Source organism: Xenia sp. Carnegie-2017, unplaced genomic scaffold (genome assembly GCF_021976095.1).
Source record: "Xenia sp. Carnegie-2017 unplaced genomic scaffold, XeniaSp_v1 HiC_scaffold_21, whole genome shotgun sequence".
NCBI classification, from domain to species: domain Eukaryota; kingdom Metazoa; phylum Cnidaria; class Anthozoa; order Malacalcyonacea; family Xeniidae; genus Xenia; species Xenia sp. Carnegie-2017.
Window position 1 is genome coordinate 8,315,334 of NW_025813484.1, and position 19,083 is coordinate 8,334,416.

General features: G+C 36.5%; 2 protein-coding genes across 3 annotated transcripts; both read right to left on the minus strand.

Annotated features, from left to right (window-relative positions):
- Positions 1-1,583: 1,583 nt before the first annotated feature.
- On the minus strand, positions 1,584-14,958 carry LOC124443860 (polyunsaturated fatty acid 5-lipoxygenase-like). 2 transcript variants are annotated; one of them, XM_046994402.1, is made up of 14 exons: positions 14,905-14,958; positions 13,958-14,373; positions 8,034-8,115; positions 6,405-6,485; positions 5,773-5,876; positions 5,097-5,506; positions 4,844-5,012; positions 4,608-4,696; positions 4,324-4,525; positions 3,898-4,241; positions 3,493-3,599; positions 3,283-3,385; positions 2,950-3,165; positions 1,584-2,380 (listed from the first exon to the last, which is right to left on the minus strand). In XM_046994402.1, the coding sequence occupies exons 1-14, from the start codon at positions 14,940-14,942 to the stop codon at positions 2,147-2,149; spliced, it is 2,595 nt and encodes an 864-aa protein (XP_046850358.1). In that variant the 5' UTR covers positions 14,943-14,958; the 3' UTR covers positions 1,584-2,146. The 2 variants fall into 2 exon arrangements, with proteins under 2 accessions (XP_046850358.1, XP_046850359.1); XM_046994403.1 differs by lacking the exons at positions 13,958-14,373; positions 14,905-14,958 and adding an exon at positions 9,853-9,883.
- On the minus strand, positions 14,839-18,256 carry LOC124443861 (26S proteasome non-ATPase regulatory subunit 10-like). Its single transcript, XM_046994404.1, has 5 exons — positions 18,095-18,256; positions 17,023-17,184; positions 16,261-16,570; positions 15,881-16,128; positions 14,839-15,358 (listed from the first exon to the last, which is right to left on the minus strand). Exons 2-5 carry the CDS (start codon positions 17,134-17,136, stop codon positions 14,906-14,908), a joined length of 1,125 nt encoding a protein of 374 aa, XP_046850360.1. The 5' UTR covers positions 17,137-17,184; positions 18,095-18,256; the 3' UTR covers positions 14,839-14,905.
- Positions 18,257-19,083: the final 827 nt, after the last annotated feature.

Sequence of the window (19,083 nt, forward strand, 5' to 3'; positions counted from 1 at the left end):
AACTGGGGGGGGGCAAAGGGGGCAACGGCACCCCTTGCCTTTTCTGGAGATGGGCAGGGGGGGCAAAAGTGCCCTACAGGTTGAAAATTTATTGTTTTTATTTCAAGATAAAGACTACTTAACCGTTGTGGAATATTGCATTCTTTTGAGCTTAGCAATAAAATTGTCGTAACTATGTTAGTTCACTTTAACATTTCTTTGTTTTTTAAGTACGTTTTGTAAGTTCTTTGTTTGTTTAGTAATTCTTCTTTTTTGTTGCAACGAGTGAGAACTTGAAACGCAATGAAAGTGTGAGTACTGCTAATGACGTAAAGGAAAGCTCGACTTATGTAATTACCGATAGTATAAATAACATGTAAATAACTAACTCTAATAGATAGCGTAAGAATACTCCAGTGATGTACTTGTAGATTGTTTGGCTTGTAAAATAAAAGGTTCAAAACGAAGAGTGTTAGTGAACCAGCTGAGGAGCGGATTCCTTGACAACCGTGAAACGTCATTTCTTAAATGTAAACAACTAAAAATCCCAATACGTTTGCAAATTCCTTTCATTATTATCCAAAATAGTGCCAGGAGCATGACGTAGAGCAAAGATATTTTTAATGGTAAACATCTGCTGCATAAATGGCTCAGTCACCTAAACACTGATGACTTTGAAAGGGATATGTTTTGCCAAAAGCAGAATAAGTCAGCTATCAGGGTATTTGGGTGTTTATAAAAAAGCAGAGATTATTGAACCATCAAATTTTGGCACTTTAAGAAGTATAATTGACCTACGACATGGACGTTGTACCTCCGACTTATATTCAAATCCAGTCATATGCCAAGGACCTTTAAGAGTATTTTTATAGTCTCAGAAAACATTCTTTCATCAATTATTTCTGCGACATTTGGCCATTTATTGACTGAATTCAAAAATACAACCGGTAATGAATGAACCATGATCACGAAGATTGACGTTATTGCGAGGAAACAATATATAAAGAGCATGCATGATTTCACATCAATCACGTGAGTTTGAATAGCCTCAGTCAGTTCACCACTCAGCCACAGAATAAGAATATACAGAGGAGTCACTCGTGTCAGTAACTTTGATGTTTTTGTCCTAGCGCATGTCGTGCTGCGCATGGTGGCTGCCATTATCCAGCCAGATGATGAGGGTTTTTGACTTTTTTCCAACCTTAAAAGTGATCCAAAGTCATTTCTTGAGTAAAACTATACTTGAATTCATTATTAAGTATTGACGTCATGTAATGTTAATGGTTGGAAACAAGTGAGAAATCCTAATCATCTGGCTGGAATAATGGGCGACATGAGGACACGTTGTACACCTGAGTGACCCTTATGTATAATCATTATTCTGTGACTCAGCTGTTATACAGTCTGATTCAAGGCTATCTAAGCTAAGCTGACGTCGGCGTTTTGGGTTTTGCCCAACCAAAATATCCGTTCAATCAACATGACATTGATGTTAGAGTCAGTCTATCCACAAGTAACCCTCGTTTACACGATCTAGCCTTCTTTTGTCTATCCAGCCCCTGTTATCCATCATCTTCAATTCGATAAATCCATGCAAAAAACAATTAATTTTGTTAATTTTTATTTAAACAGACACTTGTAACTATGTACCAACAGCAGCTAATTGGTATGATTTAATTCAAGACTTTTCCTGACTGATGTTAATCTTCGGACTTTGTTTTGTATGTAGAAAAATTATGAAGTGAAAACTTTTTAACCATGAGAAAAGAATCGTCGCAGTATTGACGCTACTATTAAGAGTTAAAAAAATTTTATAGAACCACAAAAACAAAATTCAAATGCTAATAAAAATACTTTCCATTTCAATGTCACGTGATATAATCATGACACCCATTATGCAATTGGTCGCAATTTTAGGAAGCAAAATCCAAAATATTGCCGTCAGACTTTTCACATGTCTGACAAACATTACATGTCCTCGTCTCTTAGTTGATGTCGATTCTGATGCATTAATTATTTATTCCACAAAAACAATACACGAATATAGAAATTCTTGGGAAAGGGGGAAATTGTTAAAAACGCGAGAAGAAATATGGAACAAGAAATGATTATTTAATTAAATTAAGAAACGGAAACCCATTGACTTACGAACGCAGTTTATTAACCTTTATGTTTGAATGCTGTTGGTAATCCATTTAGGTAAAAAGTATGGATAAACAAACTTTCCTGCCTTCAACCTTGCCGTATTTCTGTCAGTGATTTCCTTGTTCACGTCTCCAATCAGCTTTGAGTGATATTTCTTTACAACGGCTTTTGCACGATTGTCTTTCAATTTGTCAGCGTAATCAAGGAAGACGTCATAACGAAGTGATCCCAACGACAAGGTATTACCAACTTGGCTCTTGTTAGATAAAGAAAATGGTGAAAATAAGTTAATAAAGAGCACTTTCTACGTTGCAAAACCACTGAAGACAAAGCAAGATGTTAGAAAAAAGATTAAAAACACATTCTTAGCAACTGTAAACTGTATTTCTCAACTGAGTTTTCGTTCCTAGCAATAATTATAGCAATGTCACTGCGCGCACATCTCTTTTGTGCACGACAAAAATTCAAAAGTACAACCTATATTTTTCAGGTTGATAGTAGACGAAATGTATGACTAATTTATTAGTTTGCTATGGCATCGCTCTCAAGAAAGCTGAAATAGACAAAAATAGAGAACTTACTTTCTTCTAAGAATGTTTAACGCAAGCAGAGGAAAGCTAAGATCAAAGCTTGGTTAGCCGAAAAACAGTCAAAGCGAACAATTTTTAGTATAAATTCCTCCTGAAACTTTTCTTTAAATTTTTTAATGATAAAATCTGTGCTCAACATGTTTGACTCTTACATAAAATAGTCGTTTGCGCAGATAGCTAGACATCGTCATACCTTAACACAAATAAACAAATAAATTTCTATATTGTAGCTTACCGTAGCTACATGAACTTGAGGCAAGGTATGAAATCCAAATTCCTTCGGTGGTACTCGAGGATCATCGTAAAGCTTCGTCGACATATTTGGCACAAATCCACCGTAATAAGATGTAGGATAGTTAACGGTGCTGTGCTGTGCAGCAATAAAAACAATTCGCTTCACAACATCGATAAGTTCACTTATTGTTTCTATTCTCGATGGAAACTTTTTGAGCTAAAATGATGGACCATGTAGAAATGAGGTAAAAATTTTGCTAACATGAAGTATACATTGAATGAAATAAAATAAAGCAATATGTTCGACCTCACTTCATCAGAGCTCAACACTAACCATGCCCTTTCCATTTTTGGATCCCGTTCCTTCCGCTGTTAATTTATTGGCAAAATTTTGCAACTCTCTATCTTTACGCACGTCCAAATCATTTTGATAGTACCTTTAAACGTAAATATTTTTTGTTCTTTAGACATTTCCGTTTAACATCATAAAAGAGCATAATGTAGATGATATACGTGTAAAAATAAATAGAAACACAAATCTCACAGGTAAACATATTCCGTTGCAAACTTCTCAACTTCCCTCCACACAAGCAGACCGTCATCTCTGTACGGGAAATAAGGAAGTTCGTCCTTTTTATCAACCCCTCTTTTCTAAAGACAAAGACATTACAAGAGAAATACTTGGTATTAATAAAGTTGTAATTTTTTTCCCTCATTTTTCTTGGTGTGTATTTGGTTGAAAGTCAACTCACACAAGTATAAAGTAAAATGTTTCTAAAAAGGCGTAAACTTGAGTTTGGTTCAGTCGCGGTAACAGCAAATCTTGTAAAGACTCCGGTCATAAAATGATCTTTTTCATCAATTTTTTTGATATCAGGCTCAAACCATTATTTTATAATTACATCGTTTCTCAGAGCATCGAGTGGCAGCTAGTAACCATAACAAGTACCTGCAAGTTTTTTTCGAAATCTGTCACATCCCATGAAACATCTTTATAGGCTCTTCTCACGATTTCCATGACACCAGTAAAACCAACAGCAAATTCTGTTGAAAGGAGATTGGGCAAAGCGAGGGAGTTGACAGTAAGAACACCTCGACAATGCCATTGGAATATCTGCCCAAGTGGATGATACACGGACATTGTGCTTCTCCAGACAACGCAAATTGGTTCCATCAAGACGTGGGTCTTAGTTAAATGCTCTACAAATACTTCGTAGGTGAAATCAGTTTGCTGGACTTCCATCTTTGCAAGCAGCCATTTTGAGCCATCAACTGGGGAGTAAACATCTGCGTCTTCAAACAATAAAATGAAATTATGTAAGAAATACATGAGGCTGTACGGAGACAGATCTCCATGCAATGGTATTTAGGATACCGGAAGAAAAATCCATCTGACATGCCACAGGTTTTAATTTTTTTTCGTTGTTTTCTTTTGCTATGACAAAAGCACAGAAGGGGCTAGAAAAATTTCTCAGTTCCCGATGAACAGTTTCATCGTGTTTGCTCGCATCGTGCTGGGTAGGGATGTTGTGAAGGAGTTTGTACTCTATCCAGAACACTCGACTTGTGTGGATCATCTATAAGCGAAAACTCTCACATATGAACTAACTTGCACAGCAAAGTTTTATTATGTTGTGATTTGTATAATGTTGTGCTTACTTTAATGAAAGAGCCTCCATTCTCCTGTGTGGCTCTTTTAACAGCTGCGTTCCAATCATAGTTTTTGTTGACGTAATCTGCTTCAAAATCTAAAAAAGGGCAGAACAATAAGATATATGTGAACATGCTAAAGTATTTTTTCTTTGATGCTTTCATTTTGAAAGATGATTTTCGCATCAAAATTTATGCAAACATATCTCACCAATTAGTTATGGTTAATAGATTACTGCACTTACCTTTAATCGTCATTTTTTTCAAGCTCATGGTGTTTAATCCCGCCAGCCTCTGCATCGTAAATACATCGTCTTGTTGCCATCGCTTATTTGATGTGATGTCATGAAATGGCATCTCTTGTGAAGGATATTTCAAATAGGGTGCCATTTGAAGAACATCAAAGGACAATAACTGTAAAGGAGTTCAGTGAGAAATTCAGGAATAAAACAGACATGGCTGTTCAACTGTGTATTGAGAACTTTGCTTGATACTTACGTCTTTAAGTCCGGGCACGGAAAATTTAAAAATAGGCTGTTTTTGTGCTTCGCGAAACTTCTTGAGAAGATTTGCATATTCGGCATATGTTGTGAAAGGTTTTGGTTCTTTGCCAAGTATTTTTCCTTTAAGCATTCGGTTTCTCATGTTCATGGCCATGAAATGCAACAGCCAATCCGATTCATGTAAATCGACGCGTAGAGCAGTACGAAGAAGCACACTGGTATTTTGTTGGTTGAGCAATGGAAAACTTACAGATTTCAAAAAGTTTTTTGTCTGCTCGGGGTATTTCAAAGGAACTCTCAGCGGTGTTGATAGTTGATAGAAAAGGCGTTGATCGAGCAGGTTTGTACCACGAAAGGCTGGACACTGTAAGGGAAATGTCTTCTGGGATATAACAATACATGTTCCTAAAAATATGAAATTTGTCATGTTTATATGGAATTTGAGGATAGAATACGCAATAAGAGTCTGTGAAACGATTTTTTATTATGTTAAAGATAAAATCTCCTAAAACTGCATTGCACTATTCTTCAACAAAAATGTTCTTGAACTGTTGAACTTTTTCTTCTTTTCCATATTCGATGCAAACGCTACAAATCCGTGATTTAATTAAGGGTTTTGACAATTAGGAAATATATTTATGTTACATATTTATGTTATATTGTCAACATACTTCTGGAACAATATCCAAATAAACCCTTATTCCATCCTTGACAACAATCTTTGTAATAACCTTCTTGAGTTTCGCTGTTAAACAACGACCATCTTGCACAAACCCTTAAATCAATATAGTGGAAAATTTCGATTTATTTTTTATTTTTGTCAGTTTATGGACGAGACAAGTTGCTTGATGAGTGGTGAATTGTAGATACTTAAGTTTTATTTTATGAAGAAATCAACGAAGTGTTAAAACCAAGTGTAAATGCAAAGGTACACACAATTTTAGACAAAAAGGTAGACGCAAAGATAGAAATAAAGGTAGATACTACAGCACATGTGAAGGTAGACATAAAGGCAGACATAAAGGTGGACATAAAGATAGACATAAAACTAGACATAAAGGTAGACATAAAGGTGGACATAAAGGTAGACATAAAGGTAGAGACAAAGGTAGATAAAACAAAGATAAACGAAATCTAATGTTTCACATGAAATGATGACTTTGTCGTGTTTGCTCGCGTATTTCACAAACAAAATGCATAGTTGTAAATTAACCAACAATACTTTACAATAAGATACAAGTATTTTCAAAGTTTCACAGAAAAATTAAGCAAGATTCGCTGCATGCACGCGTTTGACACATACCTGTTTTTGCCAGCACAAATTACGGGGCGTTTTGATTCCAAATCTGGCTTCTTGTACACACAAGTATTGATGCCAGATATTCTAAGAAAAATATATTTACATTGGCATGAATACATTAGCCATCAAACGCAAGAAAACACTGGTTACAAGAGAAAGCACTGGTTACAGGAACGCATTGTAATTAAAACAAGTAATGTCTTGTACAACATCACGACTTCACATATCTATAAGAGGGTGTTACAAATACCTCGAAATTGAAATACCGTCACTCAAATAACCATTGCGCATTCTTAAAAAGTTAGATAGACTGCGGTGAAGATAAAAATTTAACCAGTTGGTATAGGATGTGATTGAAACACCGTTGACTTTAAATGCATTGGAACTAAGAAAAACACCGGTCACGTTTAACGAAAGAAACAAACATTGATGTTGTAAAAGAATCCTTTGTCTTCTTTGTGATTTACATCATCAAATTGAACTTTTCCGGTGGAATTGATGTTGATAAGTTGAAGTGTTTTGTTTTTGTGTAGTTTGTAGTGTGTTTTCGATAGTAAAGTGCATTCGGCTCATAGTAAATGCGACGTTTGAAACGGGACAAAGTTTTCTTTCATAGCTCATTATACGACGACTTAGTAGGAAAACTTCAAGTTACATTAATCGGTCAGTTCTGTATTTGTATAATTCTATTATAAAATCCTCCTAGGTTTTGAGCAGGTGACTTGCATATGCTCACTAAGTCAATGAATCATTCCTGTAACGTTAGATTTGTTCGTTGCTTGAAAAGGTTCGGTTTTCTGCTTCAAAATGCTGCATTTTAACAGAACACGGTGTATTTCAGAAGAGTAAACAAAATCATATATCCGTGACTTGCATGATTAAAGTGTATAAAGAAAACAGAAATTGCAATTAATGAAATGATTCTCGGAAGCTAGAGTCCAATTTACCGTATGGATATTTAAAAGGACGAGTTTCTTTCAGAAGTACTTTTAAAGCATGAACCAAACATAAATTTAGTCCTGAGGATGAATCATGCATGCGTGCAGTGACCGTGAAACACATATTTATAAAAAAAATCGATTTTTTTTTAATTTGAACGCGTATCTGTGACCAGAGTCCTGCTTATGACGGAAAAATAATGACGCATGCAAAGATTATGAAAAAACGAAATGCGTCCATTTATCCTTTATGCATGCAAACTAATATGTATAAACCTTTACAAGAGCAAGTAGAGCCAATAGATTCAAAAATTAGCAGAACCTCGATATAATCGCTTTCCCTGTTTACAATTTGGACTTCTTTAATTCGAAAAAAGAGCTTTTCGCATTAGAAGAGGGATGGATTTCATATTTTAATCAAATCCTGTCTGCAATTAGCTAACACACGTGCAATAACATCTGCAAGCAATGATTCAGTCTAACGGACACAAAGCAGAAACTTTCTGTAAATTTACCAAATAAATAGTTATATAAATACTGATCATTGATAATGAAGATGAAAAGTATCTAATGTAAGATTTACTCCTTACAATGAAAAATTCGTTATCCACGTCACAAAATGTGATCACTTAAGAAAAAAGCGATTTGTGAAGATTTTATATTTAAATAAACAAGATAACAATTAAAAACTTACATTAGTACGCTAGAGGTTAGCAACAGCACCGTGATGATAAAAATTTTTTCCATTTCTTCGTCTTTGCAAGGTTCACGTTCTTCTACAAAGGCGAGTATAACCGTTTTGGCTTTTTGGAAGTTCGACGACGCATGTTATAGACAAACCAAAATGAATATTAATATGATCATTGATGCATGCTTAGTGCTTGAGTGGGGGGCCACTGAAAACTCAAAAACAATCGGAAAATATTCCGGAAACAAAGCTTTTCGAACGAAACTTCCGAAAATTTGTTTCAGTTACAAAATATGTTCATTTATGGAACAGATTATGGCAGTAAAAAGCAACATTATTTACGAACATGCGGTATTAAACACGGATCAGATATTTCCCAGTGGGCAAAATGACGTCGATTCAACGTCGATTCGACGTCGGTCATGACGTCAAAACGACGTCGGTCATGACGTCGAAAGGACGTTGAACCAAAATTGAAAACGTAAATTTAACTGACTTTTTACTGTTTAGCATCAAAACAATGTCAACTAAACAACTTTGTACGTATTGCAACAATATGAGCACGTCATTTGAACTGTTATCACGTCTAACAAATTTGCACTCAGAACTTAAAATAAAAGCGATCACAACAATATATCAACACAAAAATTCGACGGGAAAACCTCGTTTTAGTCGTCCTCTCCCAATGATCTTAGACTTGTTCAGTTCTAAAAGAGTAGTTGATTTCACGTGAGAAATGCTACGGATCTCGTATTTATGTAAAGTCTACTCCTCCATTCTCTAAGTATAAACACCGATTCACTACTGATATATACATTGGTATTTTGGTAACAACTAGATCAAGGCAGTCCCTAAACGTTTATTAGGAAGGGGAGTTGTTTTGTTTCATATATTGCAGCGTGTTCCACTGATTTCTTTAAAGCAATTCACTGAAGGAATTAAGCAAATTAAGTTCAAAATAAATCATTCGGGTGCATCTGAATATATTCATAACAAACTTCCCCTCCCCACCCCCACACACGCACACAAAAAACACTCTCGACACGGCACTGAACTAGATACGTTGAAAGAATATCATTTCTATTAATAACCGACGTCACATTATGACGTCATACTTCGTGAGTGGATGGTTAGGTGCAGACGTGGTTGAGCCAAGCCGAGTGCCTTGAAGTTCAGGCTCATCCTTCAACCTGCTCCTTAAGAACCTGACCACCAAAGTCTGCACTCAATCACACCAATTAATTGGTGGAAAAGGCTACAACAAAGAAAATGAATGCTGTTTACTCTGCAAACGTACTTCGCTAATGACATGCACCTCACTGTATCATATTATCTAGTTCTGCGTGCTAACTGCATGGGGTCTCCTCCCAGATTTGGGCGCTGTTCCTTGGCTACTAACCAATTTGATACCTTTGAATAAAAACATATTTTGCTCAATAGACATGCATTTCCAATGAGTTGACCTTGACAATGAACAGATATAACTTATACAGAGTTGACAGCGGAGACAACTCGTGGCCACACACCGTATATTTCCTTCATTTCAGCCCCAGCCTTATTCTCACCTTTCCCCCAGTAAAATAGTGTCCCAGGGAGGAGGGAGTTATAAAAGAAATACGGTGGGTTGGAGTTGTTTAATGTTTTCACAATGCCTGGACTATTTAAGAGTGTCCGAACTACAAACATTGAATGAATATAGATCAGTGGCCGGTTGCACGAAGCCTGGATAGCGTTATCCATTGGATGGTAATTTTTTTAAAACATTTATAAAACTTGAAGTAAGATCGATCACAACAATACATCACAAATCAAAATCAGAGAAAACCTTCTTTTAGTCGCATTCCCTTTGATTTTAGGCGTCTTCAATTCTAAGAGTGTTTCTCACATCAATACTGCTGTGGATTAACGTCTAAACAACCAAACACTGATTACGTACAGATTAGGCTGGCACTGGAAAAAGTAAGCAATAAGATAAGTCCTGAGAATATTATATAAATGTCAAATTGAACGATAATCAAGTTAAAGATCGAGTATCTATCTGACGTAGAATTTGTTTTGCACAAAACTATTTATTTACGTCATCAAAATATCAAAAACATCAAAATAATCATGAAAATTATGAACTAATGCGGGTGTTAATCTTAAAACATTTGTGAGTATCTAATGGTAATAAGATTATTTCATTTCTTCAGGTTCTTCAACGAAGAGGTGACTGACCTATCTCGCCAATTTATTGAATGTTTGTCGACAGACCAACAACAGACATGTCAGAACAAGTGATATAATCATTGATGCATTTTTAATAAGAGAGGCAGTCAAGACTCACGAAACATCTGAATTCAATTCGTGAAACTTTTCTCAAGAACCGAGATTCTGGAAAATATGTTTCAGTTACAACATATGTACACACAAAAACTACAAATTTTGGTTTGTAAATAACGTTGTTGATATATTCTATCACTTCGTATATGTTCACGTTATTTTATGCATGATCAATTATTCCAGTCATTGGCGAGAGTTGAAAGTTTGCAGAGAAACAGATCGCATGTCTAGAATAGACAGTTGAAATAGTATTAGCAAAGATAACAGTCGACAGATTGAACGACATGTTTACCGTTGCATTTCCGCATAAAAATTTGATTGGTCGACGATGAAAAGCACGTATAACATTGAGCATGCTCGTGATCAGTGAGCCACTTGTGCACACTAATGGTTCAAAATATCGCCTCGACTTCGTAGACATAGAAGAGAATTCTTAAAGGATATATTTAGATTAGTTACAATAAATATATTCTCACACACATGGGATACACACGCTTACTCATACATAACACTACAACTATTTATCCATCAATGTACTGCAATCTCCTCGTTGACAAAACTTACTCATATACATAACAATTCAACATTTTATCCAGCTCTGTACAGAAATGCTCCTCGTTGATAAAACTTACTCGCACACAACATTTCAATTTCATATCCATCTCTGTACTTGAATGCTCCTCGTTGACAAAACTTCCTCATACAAAACTCTTCAACATTTTATCCATCCCTGTACTTGAATGCTCCTCGTTAACAAAACTTACTCATATACATAACACTTCAAATTTTTATCCATCTCTGTACTCGAATACTCCTCCATGACAAAACTCACTTATACATGACACTTCGATTTCATATCCATCTCTGTATTGGATTGCTCTTCATCATCACCACTTGTGTCACTCTCAATTTGAGCCTCGGAGGATAAGTTAGATGGCGAGGTAGATATTTCTCGTATGTTCAAAAAAGGCTTACTCGTTGGCCCAGAAACCGTGTCAGCCCAACATACACGAAGCACGCGCTGCACAGATGGGCTTGCCGGCGTCGTACAACCACGCTCAGAGCTGCTACTTTGTGTAAGCTCAAATGTACGTATATTAATGGCGTCATCTTGATGACTTTCATTAACGAATAAATGCTCTGGAATGCTGCTTTGACTGCTTCCGTTGCTGCTGTTGTTTTGGCTGTTGCTGCTGTTGCTTATGGAGGTATTATCGAAATCCGAATAGCTGCTGTGAACTACACCACTTGGAAAATTTGAATTAAGTGTTTTCAAGCGCCATTGTGTTGGTCTAAATTTCTTTATAAATTCACTGTCAGGTTCAGAAGATTTATGAGACATTTTGTCACTAAAATGTCCAACTGGATCAATTTGATCGGAGTCATAAACCTTATCGCCACATGTTGTGCTTCCTTCGCTGCTGCTCGTCGATAACAAACTGTTTACTTCATGTCTTACCTCCATGCCTAGCGAGGAGATCCACTGGGATTCCACGAGAGAATTCCCATTTACATCTCCCGAAGTACATAGATCTAATGAACTATGTCCCTCTGTACCCTGAGAGGGCTCGATTGGGAACCTTCGAAAGAATTCCCATTTACATCACCTGAAGTACACAGATCTAACGAACCATGCCCCTGTGTACTTTGCGTGGAGATCCTTTGGGATCCCACTTTACCACCTGAAGTATATAGTTCTAATGAACCTTGCAAGATATCGTTTGCACTACTTTGACTAGACAAAGAAGTTGAACTCAAGCCTTTCGTGGGAGATGCGTGTATGCCCATTGTCATGTCAACGTTTTTCTCAATTTTTACACTTCCGGAATCAGAATCAAGTAACGGCTGTATTGACTCGTTATTTGGCGAAACGGTTCCATCAAACACTTTTTCATTGATATTAAAGTTCAACCTTCCAACTTTTATACCGTGTGCTACTAAAGACAGAATGACGTCAAGTTGTTGTTTTATCTGTTCAATGGAAACACCTGACGCCTGGCTTCCACACTGAATAATTTTGGGTGAAGTATTAGAAGAATTTACTCCCAAGAACTTCTCGGCTTTGTGCTTCGGGAGAGTTAATACTTTGCCGAAGCATTTTGCCGTGAATTGTCCATTTTCGTGACTTTTGCATCTTTCTTTCTGTCGAAATGCTTATCATTTTTCTCATTCGGAGCATGCGAGTTCAGTCCCCCCCCGGGTTTATGCTCAAGAATAATATTCAAATTGACGGGATTCGCAGGTCTGGCAAAGCCGTGAATATTCGAGTAGCGATCATTTGTGACAAATTCCTTGATCTGTTTAACTTCCATCATCAACTGATCCATATCTGACTTCTCAGAGCCAACTTTATGAGAAAAGCGTTCTGTCATTATCGTGTGAATTTCTTCAACGTTGCTTTGAAACTTTTCTTTGGCTCTGTTCTTATCTCTACGACCGGCACACATCTCTTCGGAAAGACGGCCCACTTCGGGACTGCATTCGTTTTGGATATGCTCACAGTATTTTTTCCATAGTGCGGCGGAGATTTTTTGTTCCAAATACAAGATGGTTTTTGCTCGCTGCATCGTTGCCGTCTCCAGGGAATTTTCGTACATTCTAAAGAGTGAAAAGACGTTCCCCATCATTACTTGACATGAAGATCATTGAAAATAAGTAAATACCTAACTGGTTACTACGCAATTGATGATGCATCTTTCCTCAAAAAAAGGAATTGAAAATCACTGAGATTTTCTCACCTCGTGAACGTATCTGCCAACATGGCGATGAGCAAATTCAGGATAATGATGGTTGAAATCACGACAAGGCTTGCAACGAGAATTCTCGCCATATCTTTGTCGATGTCGATCAAGTCGTCGACCTTCGAGAGGTTGCTAAACGCGGCTATGCTGAACACGGTGAAAATTAGTCCCGGTATATCGGACAGATACGCAGGAGTATCGTTGTTTATCGGACCAAAAATCATCCAAATGATGGAAGCGTACGGAATGAAAAGGAGAATAAAAAGTAAAGACCATTTTAAGAAGTCTCTCAACATTGGTGCTATCGATGCAACAAACGGACCAGGACCTTAAATGCCAATAAGATCACTTTAATAATTTTAGTTACGTTCCAACCGACGCTAGCGTAGCGAGCTCGCTTACTTGGTCCTGTCGTGTTAATTTTTTTGTTTTCATTCATTGTAAAAACAAAATGTTTCTGAAGATACGAATAATGTTGCTGTTCTTAAATTTATGCATGGCAGGACTGAAACTTGCAAGTTTGCTACCTCATTGTTAATGGGTGGTTCTTTCGCGCTCAAAGTAAAAAATATAAAGTGTATGGTTTGAGCCGGGAGTATCGTTGCATGTTTATAGATATTGATTGTCAAGGTTAGTAGAGGTTGTCAAAACGTTGGTCAACAACAACAAAAACAGTCCTTCTCAGAACTCCACTAACCAGGACGATCTACATCTACAAACATGTCACGTAAAACAATGTTGAAAAAATGGGCTCAGTCTGTAAATGTAACCATATGGACTGGGTGAATATGGGTCAGCGGTCAATATATGTCAACGGCAATTGAGACGTGCGCGACTTATTGCATTACAGCTACAAAATCGACGTACCTTCGAAAGGTCTGGTGAACTTCAACAATCTAACATAAAGTACGATCAAGACGAAAGACACTATACGAATGTGAATGTTCCGCGAAAGAACGGAGCCAGTTACGACAAAGGAAATATGCGATGCAATTCCAGACAAGACCAAGAACAGAGCAATCCAGTCCAGAAATATCCAACCATCTTGCCGTGTAAAGAAACGTTCTTCGCGAGCGTCCTTGATCTCTTTGTCTAGATATTCGTTTTCATCTCTCCATTTTGGATGACAGAATCGCTTGTCGTTCAACAATGTTTTCTCACGAAACGTTTTCCATCGTCTAATAGCTCTGTTCATGTAGACAAAACTGGAAACATGTTTGTAAAATTCAAAGCCAGTCAAAGATAGTGTAGCGAGAGCAGACAGACAACGCCACCATGTATACCTTGAAGGTACAGGAAAAGCCAAACAAAGTATTCGTCAGTTCACTAATCGTATAACATAGACTTCATAGAGCATACAAAAAACAAATCATATAGTACATTATACGAGCCTTATGTTTGCAATTAAAACGAGAATGACTTCATACATCATACATCGTATTAGACTTATAATCGTATTAGACTTATTCGTATAGAGCAATACAAAAACACATCATAGACTTACGCAATACAAAACACATCACTTATATCGTATTAGACTTTCACGCAATTAGAACACGATCGAGACTTGATCGTCACATCACTTCACACACAATACAAAAAGCAGATCGTTGAATAGACTTCATACATCAAACAAAAAACAGATCACATAATACAATGAATAAATGTTATGTTTACAATTAAAACGACATTGAATTCATATACCATACAAAAAAACAGATCGTATTTGGACTTCATGCATGTATACATATCGCATAAAATACAATATACGAACAAAAGAACAAATTCTTTCTACATGAACTTACTGAACTTACTTTAGAGGCCAGTACAGCTGGGATGCTTCCATCGGCATTGATATTCCAATATAGTCCACATGAAAGCAAAAAGGAAGTTTATAACAAGATCTTTCCTCGCACCATTTTTACCAAAAAATTCCCATTTCACGTTTATGAGTCTTTTCATTACGGGATGCATAACAATACTGTATTGTTCGTACTGAATTGCTACTTCCAAAGGCGAACGTGCCTTGTTCGCGCGTGGATCTTTCTCGAGAAGACGTGGACCCTCGATGTAGTTAAGGAAGTTATACTCCTTTCTGTTGATCATGTCCTGGGAACGAAATTGATCAAAAGCAAGCGTTGCTACCTCTGGCATTTTTAAGATAAGCAAGGACAATGCCATTTCTCCATTACGGTCGTAAACACCAGTAGATACTCCCAACTCGACAAGAAACCGCGCGGCTTTTGTTCGACTCATTGAAGCAGCCACCTAGAATTAGAAAGATCAAGATTTAAAGGAAGATTTTGTGCTCTACAAATACATGAAGTACACCCACAACAGAATCCTAATACATCCTTAACATATCCATGAAAGATCCCTAATAGATCAAGAAGCTAACATAACTTTTTATGCATTACCTGCAAATACACTTAAAATACTTTTTAATCAAATTTTTATGTATAACTATACGCGTAAATTTATACACAATTCAGCCCATGGCTGTAATAATATATCTCAATAAACCATCAATCCATCTCTCTAAGGCTACGTTTACACTATACTAGATTCGCTCATCACGACATCTTCATTTGCTTTAAAGGGTTAACTGTTCGGAGTAAAAGCTTATTAAGCTGATAGATTTACTCTATTTGATTGTGATTCTGACGTTGAACAATTTCACTGCCTTATATTATAAAGAATATTTAACCTGCTACGATAGCAATCCGGTATAGTGTAAACGGGGCCTAAAAGAATATACACGAGAAGTCAAAATACAATTAAAGCACTCACTTGGATAGGCGTTCTGTCTTGATAATCCCTACAGTTGACATTTGCACCATAATTAATCAACAATTTAATGGCTTGGCAAGCGTCGTTCTTAGCAGCAAAATGGATTGGGGTCTGAAATTCTTCAAACGTGGTGATGTCTAAGTCAGCTTTGTGCTCAAGAAGGAACTCTATCATGTCCGTGTAGTCCACAGCAGCAGCAACATGAAGCGGGGCTCGACCGTATTTATCTTGAGCGTTTATATTAGCACCTACACATTGCATAAGTATACATGATGAATTACTTATGAGAGAATAAGCTACATAATCTCCCCCTGATTTATGTTAAATGGCTTGCAATTACGGGAGGGGAGGAAGGACGCACTAGTAAGTTCGAGTAATACCTTTGTTGAGCAGGAAACGTGCGACATCGACATTCCATGAGCGTGCAACTTCATGAAACATCGTTTGTCCATATTTATCACATGTGTTGATGTCTGCTCCGTTGTCCAAGAGCGACTCGATGAATGAAAAATCAAATTCATCTTCGTCGTTGTTCGAGCTTGCAAGCCGCGCAATGTAATGAATAAGAGCCTGGTTACGAATTTCGGTGGTCGCTCCCATTCCACTTGTGAATGTCTCTCCTGCGGCCGTTGATACGTCAATGACAGCATGCATAGCAACGTTAGTTCTATCCGCCGCCCCGGGGATCTCCTAGAGTTTATATCTTATCAGATAATTGAGCACATCAAAAGAAATACGCAATATGTTTAAACATTCAGCATTTACGACTTTTTGCCTGATATACGAAAACGTTTGCTTATTGTGTCGTGTTATGCTGACACAACGGAGGCAATCAATCATTTTAAACATGTTTTTATCAAACTGAAAAAACAATTAGCAAGGAAAATTTTAGTGAGTGAAGAAGTTTCAGCCCCAAATAATGAGCTTTAAAACCATCAACCGCTTATAACTTTTTCAATAACCTCGTAACGTCAAATACATTTATCAGTTGCATACTTAAATACTAAGCACGACTATTCTGTGTGTGGGAACTTTTAGCCTCCAAATAATGAACTAAAATAAGATATTTTGATGAAAAAGTTATGCACCCCAAATAACAAACTAAAAGAATGAATCACAGTACTTTGTTCCTTCATAGATACCTTTAGTAATTGTTCTTGATATTCTTTGAATCGCCTTCGCTTTTGTCTTCTGGGTTTGAGAGCACGCCAATCCAAGACGATGTCCTTTAAAATATCCTCGCGCGTTCTTTCCATCTTTTCTTGAGAAACGAAAATATAAGATACCAAGCAAAACGTATGAATCTAAACCATAAGACATGAAAAATAATCAAACGACAATATTTGACGCATTAGAGGAGAGACAGCTGTCATTTTTATTCATTTTTTTGAAGCCAAATGCAGTATTGAGAGCGATACGACATGGCTACATACGTTGTTGCAAAAAATTTATCTTGTTACGTCATGTACAAAAATCGTACAGAATACAAAATGATCAATTAATGCTACGTTGCAAATGATTATTTCAAATTTCAAACTGCTAATTGCTGACAGTTTTAGCACACAATAATGCTGGCTAAAATTAGTTCCTATCCATCACCACGTAGCCTTACACACGTACATAGCCCCTTTAAAATTGACTTACAGCTGCACAAAGCAATAAGCATTGTCTATTTACGTACTAATGGTTTGGCTAACGATTACAGTATGATTGATATTCCAATATTCAATTTCGTCATTCCGCATAAGAGTAAGAACATAATTAATAAATAAAAATGAAAGCGAACATTCATGTATAACATTAAGATATATATTCTCCATCGTATAGCTACAATCGCAACTTAAAAATTCCAATAGTGTACTTTACAGTGATATACTGATTATTTCAAATACGCAAACATATAGATAAGTTGGGACATATCAAGTCAATTGTAAAAATTAACGTTTTCTGAAAAGTGCTGCAATTGTATATATATTGTCGCTGGAATATGGCTATGTTTTTACATTTTCATTTTATTTTCGTGATTCACACTTGCACATCTACAGAGAATGTTGAAAATACTAGAAAGGGCATCGATTCAGTTTAAAAATCGCAAAGCTTACCTTATTCAAAATATTCCACAAAGCTTACCTTTTTCAAAATATTCCACAAAGATTACCTTTTTCAAAATATTCCACAAAGCTTACCTTATTCAAAATATTCCACAAAGCTTACCTTTTTCAAAATATTCCAATCCTGTTGAATGTCATCAACTCAATCCACACGTTGGCTCGTGGCCGAAGAGCATTCGTCACATAAAGAAGAACACACATCAAAAAATTCCTTTGAACTTAGTGATTGTTTCAATAATGCTTTAAAGATTGTACGGCTTTTGTGAAAAACATCCGCATTTTACTTTAAATGAGCTTTCTTGAGGTCAATCACGGATTGATGTTTATCTCTACCCAATGACGTGTGAACCGTGATCTGATAACACAAGATCACAGCACACAGCTTTTGCGGCTATCGAAATAGTTAATTCATTTAAGTCAATGCAATCTTGATCACAAAGATCTCATCTAAATCATTCTTACAGCAAAGACTGTCGAAGGTAGTGATTAATCGTTCACCTGCGCATCGCGAGGAAGTCATCATAAAACAAACTATAAGATTTTTGACTCATAATACAAACTTCTTTTGTCGAAAAGGCATAATGCTGTCTACAAAGTTTCTTTTGTTTTTTTTCAAATGCAATGGATAGATTGTGGTTGGAAAACGCATTTCCTCAAAACACTAAGATATTTGCATTCATAGAAATGACGCGTAATAAGATTTAGCTGTTTAAAAAATACGGTTGCTTCTTTATTGAAATAATAGAATAGCTATGGAAATAAACATATGTTGTTTATCCGAAAGCTAAAATCCCAGTATGCGCAGGAGTAGATCAAACAGATAAGCTATTTTTGTAACCCTCAAATTTTCATATACAAAATGATGCAATTCATTTCAAATCACCGATAATAGAATTAATTATAGATCACATAACAGATAATATACAGAAGAGTCACTCGGTTGTGCAACGTGTCTTCACGTTTGTCATTATTCCAGCCCTTAAAGAAATGACTTCAGGTCAATTTAGTGGTTGGGAACACGGACGGATTTTCTGGGGGTGCAGGAGTGTGTCACACCCAAAATATCATATTTCAACTTCTTAATAAAATCCT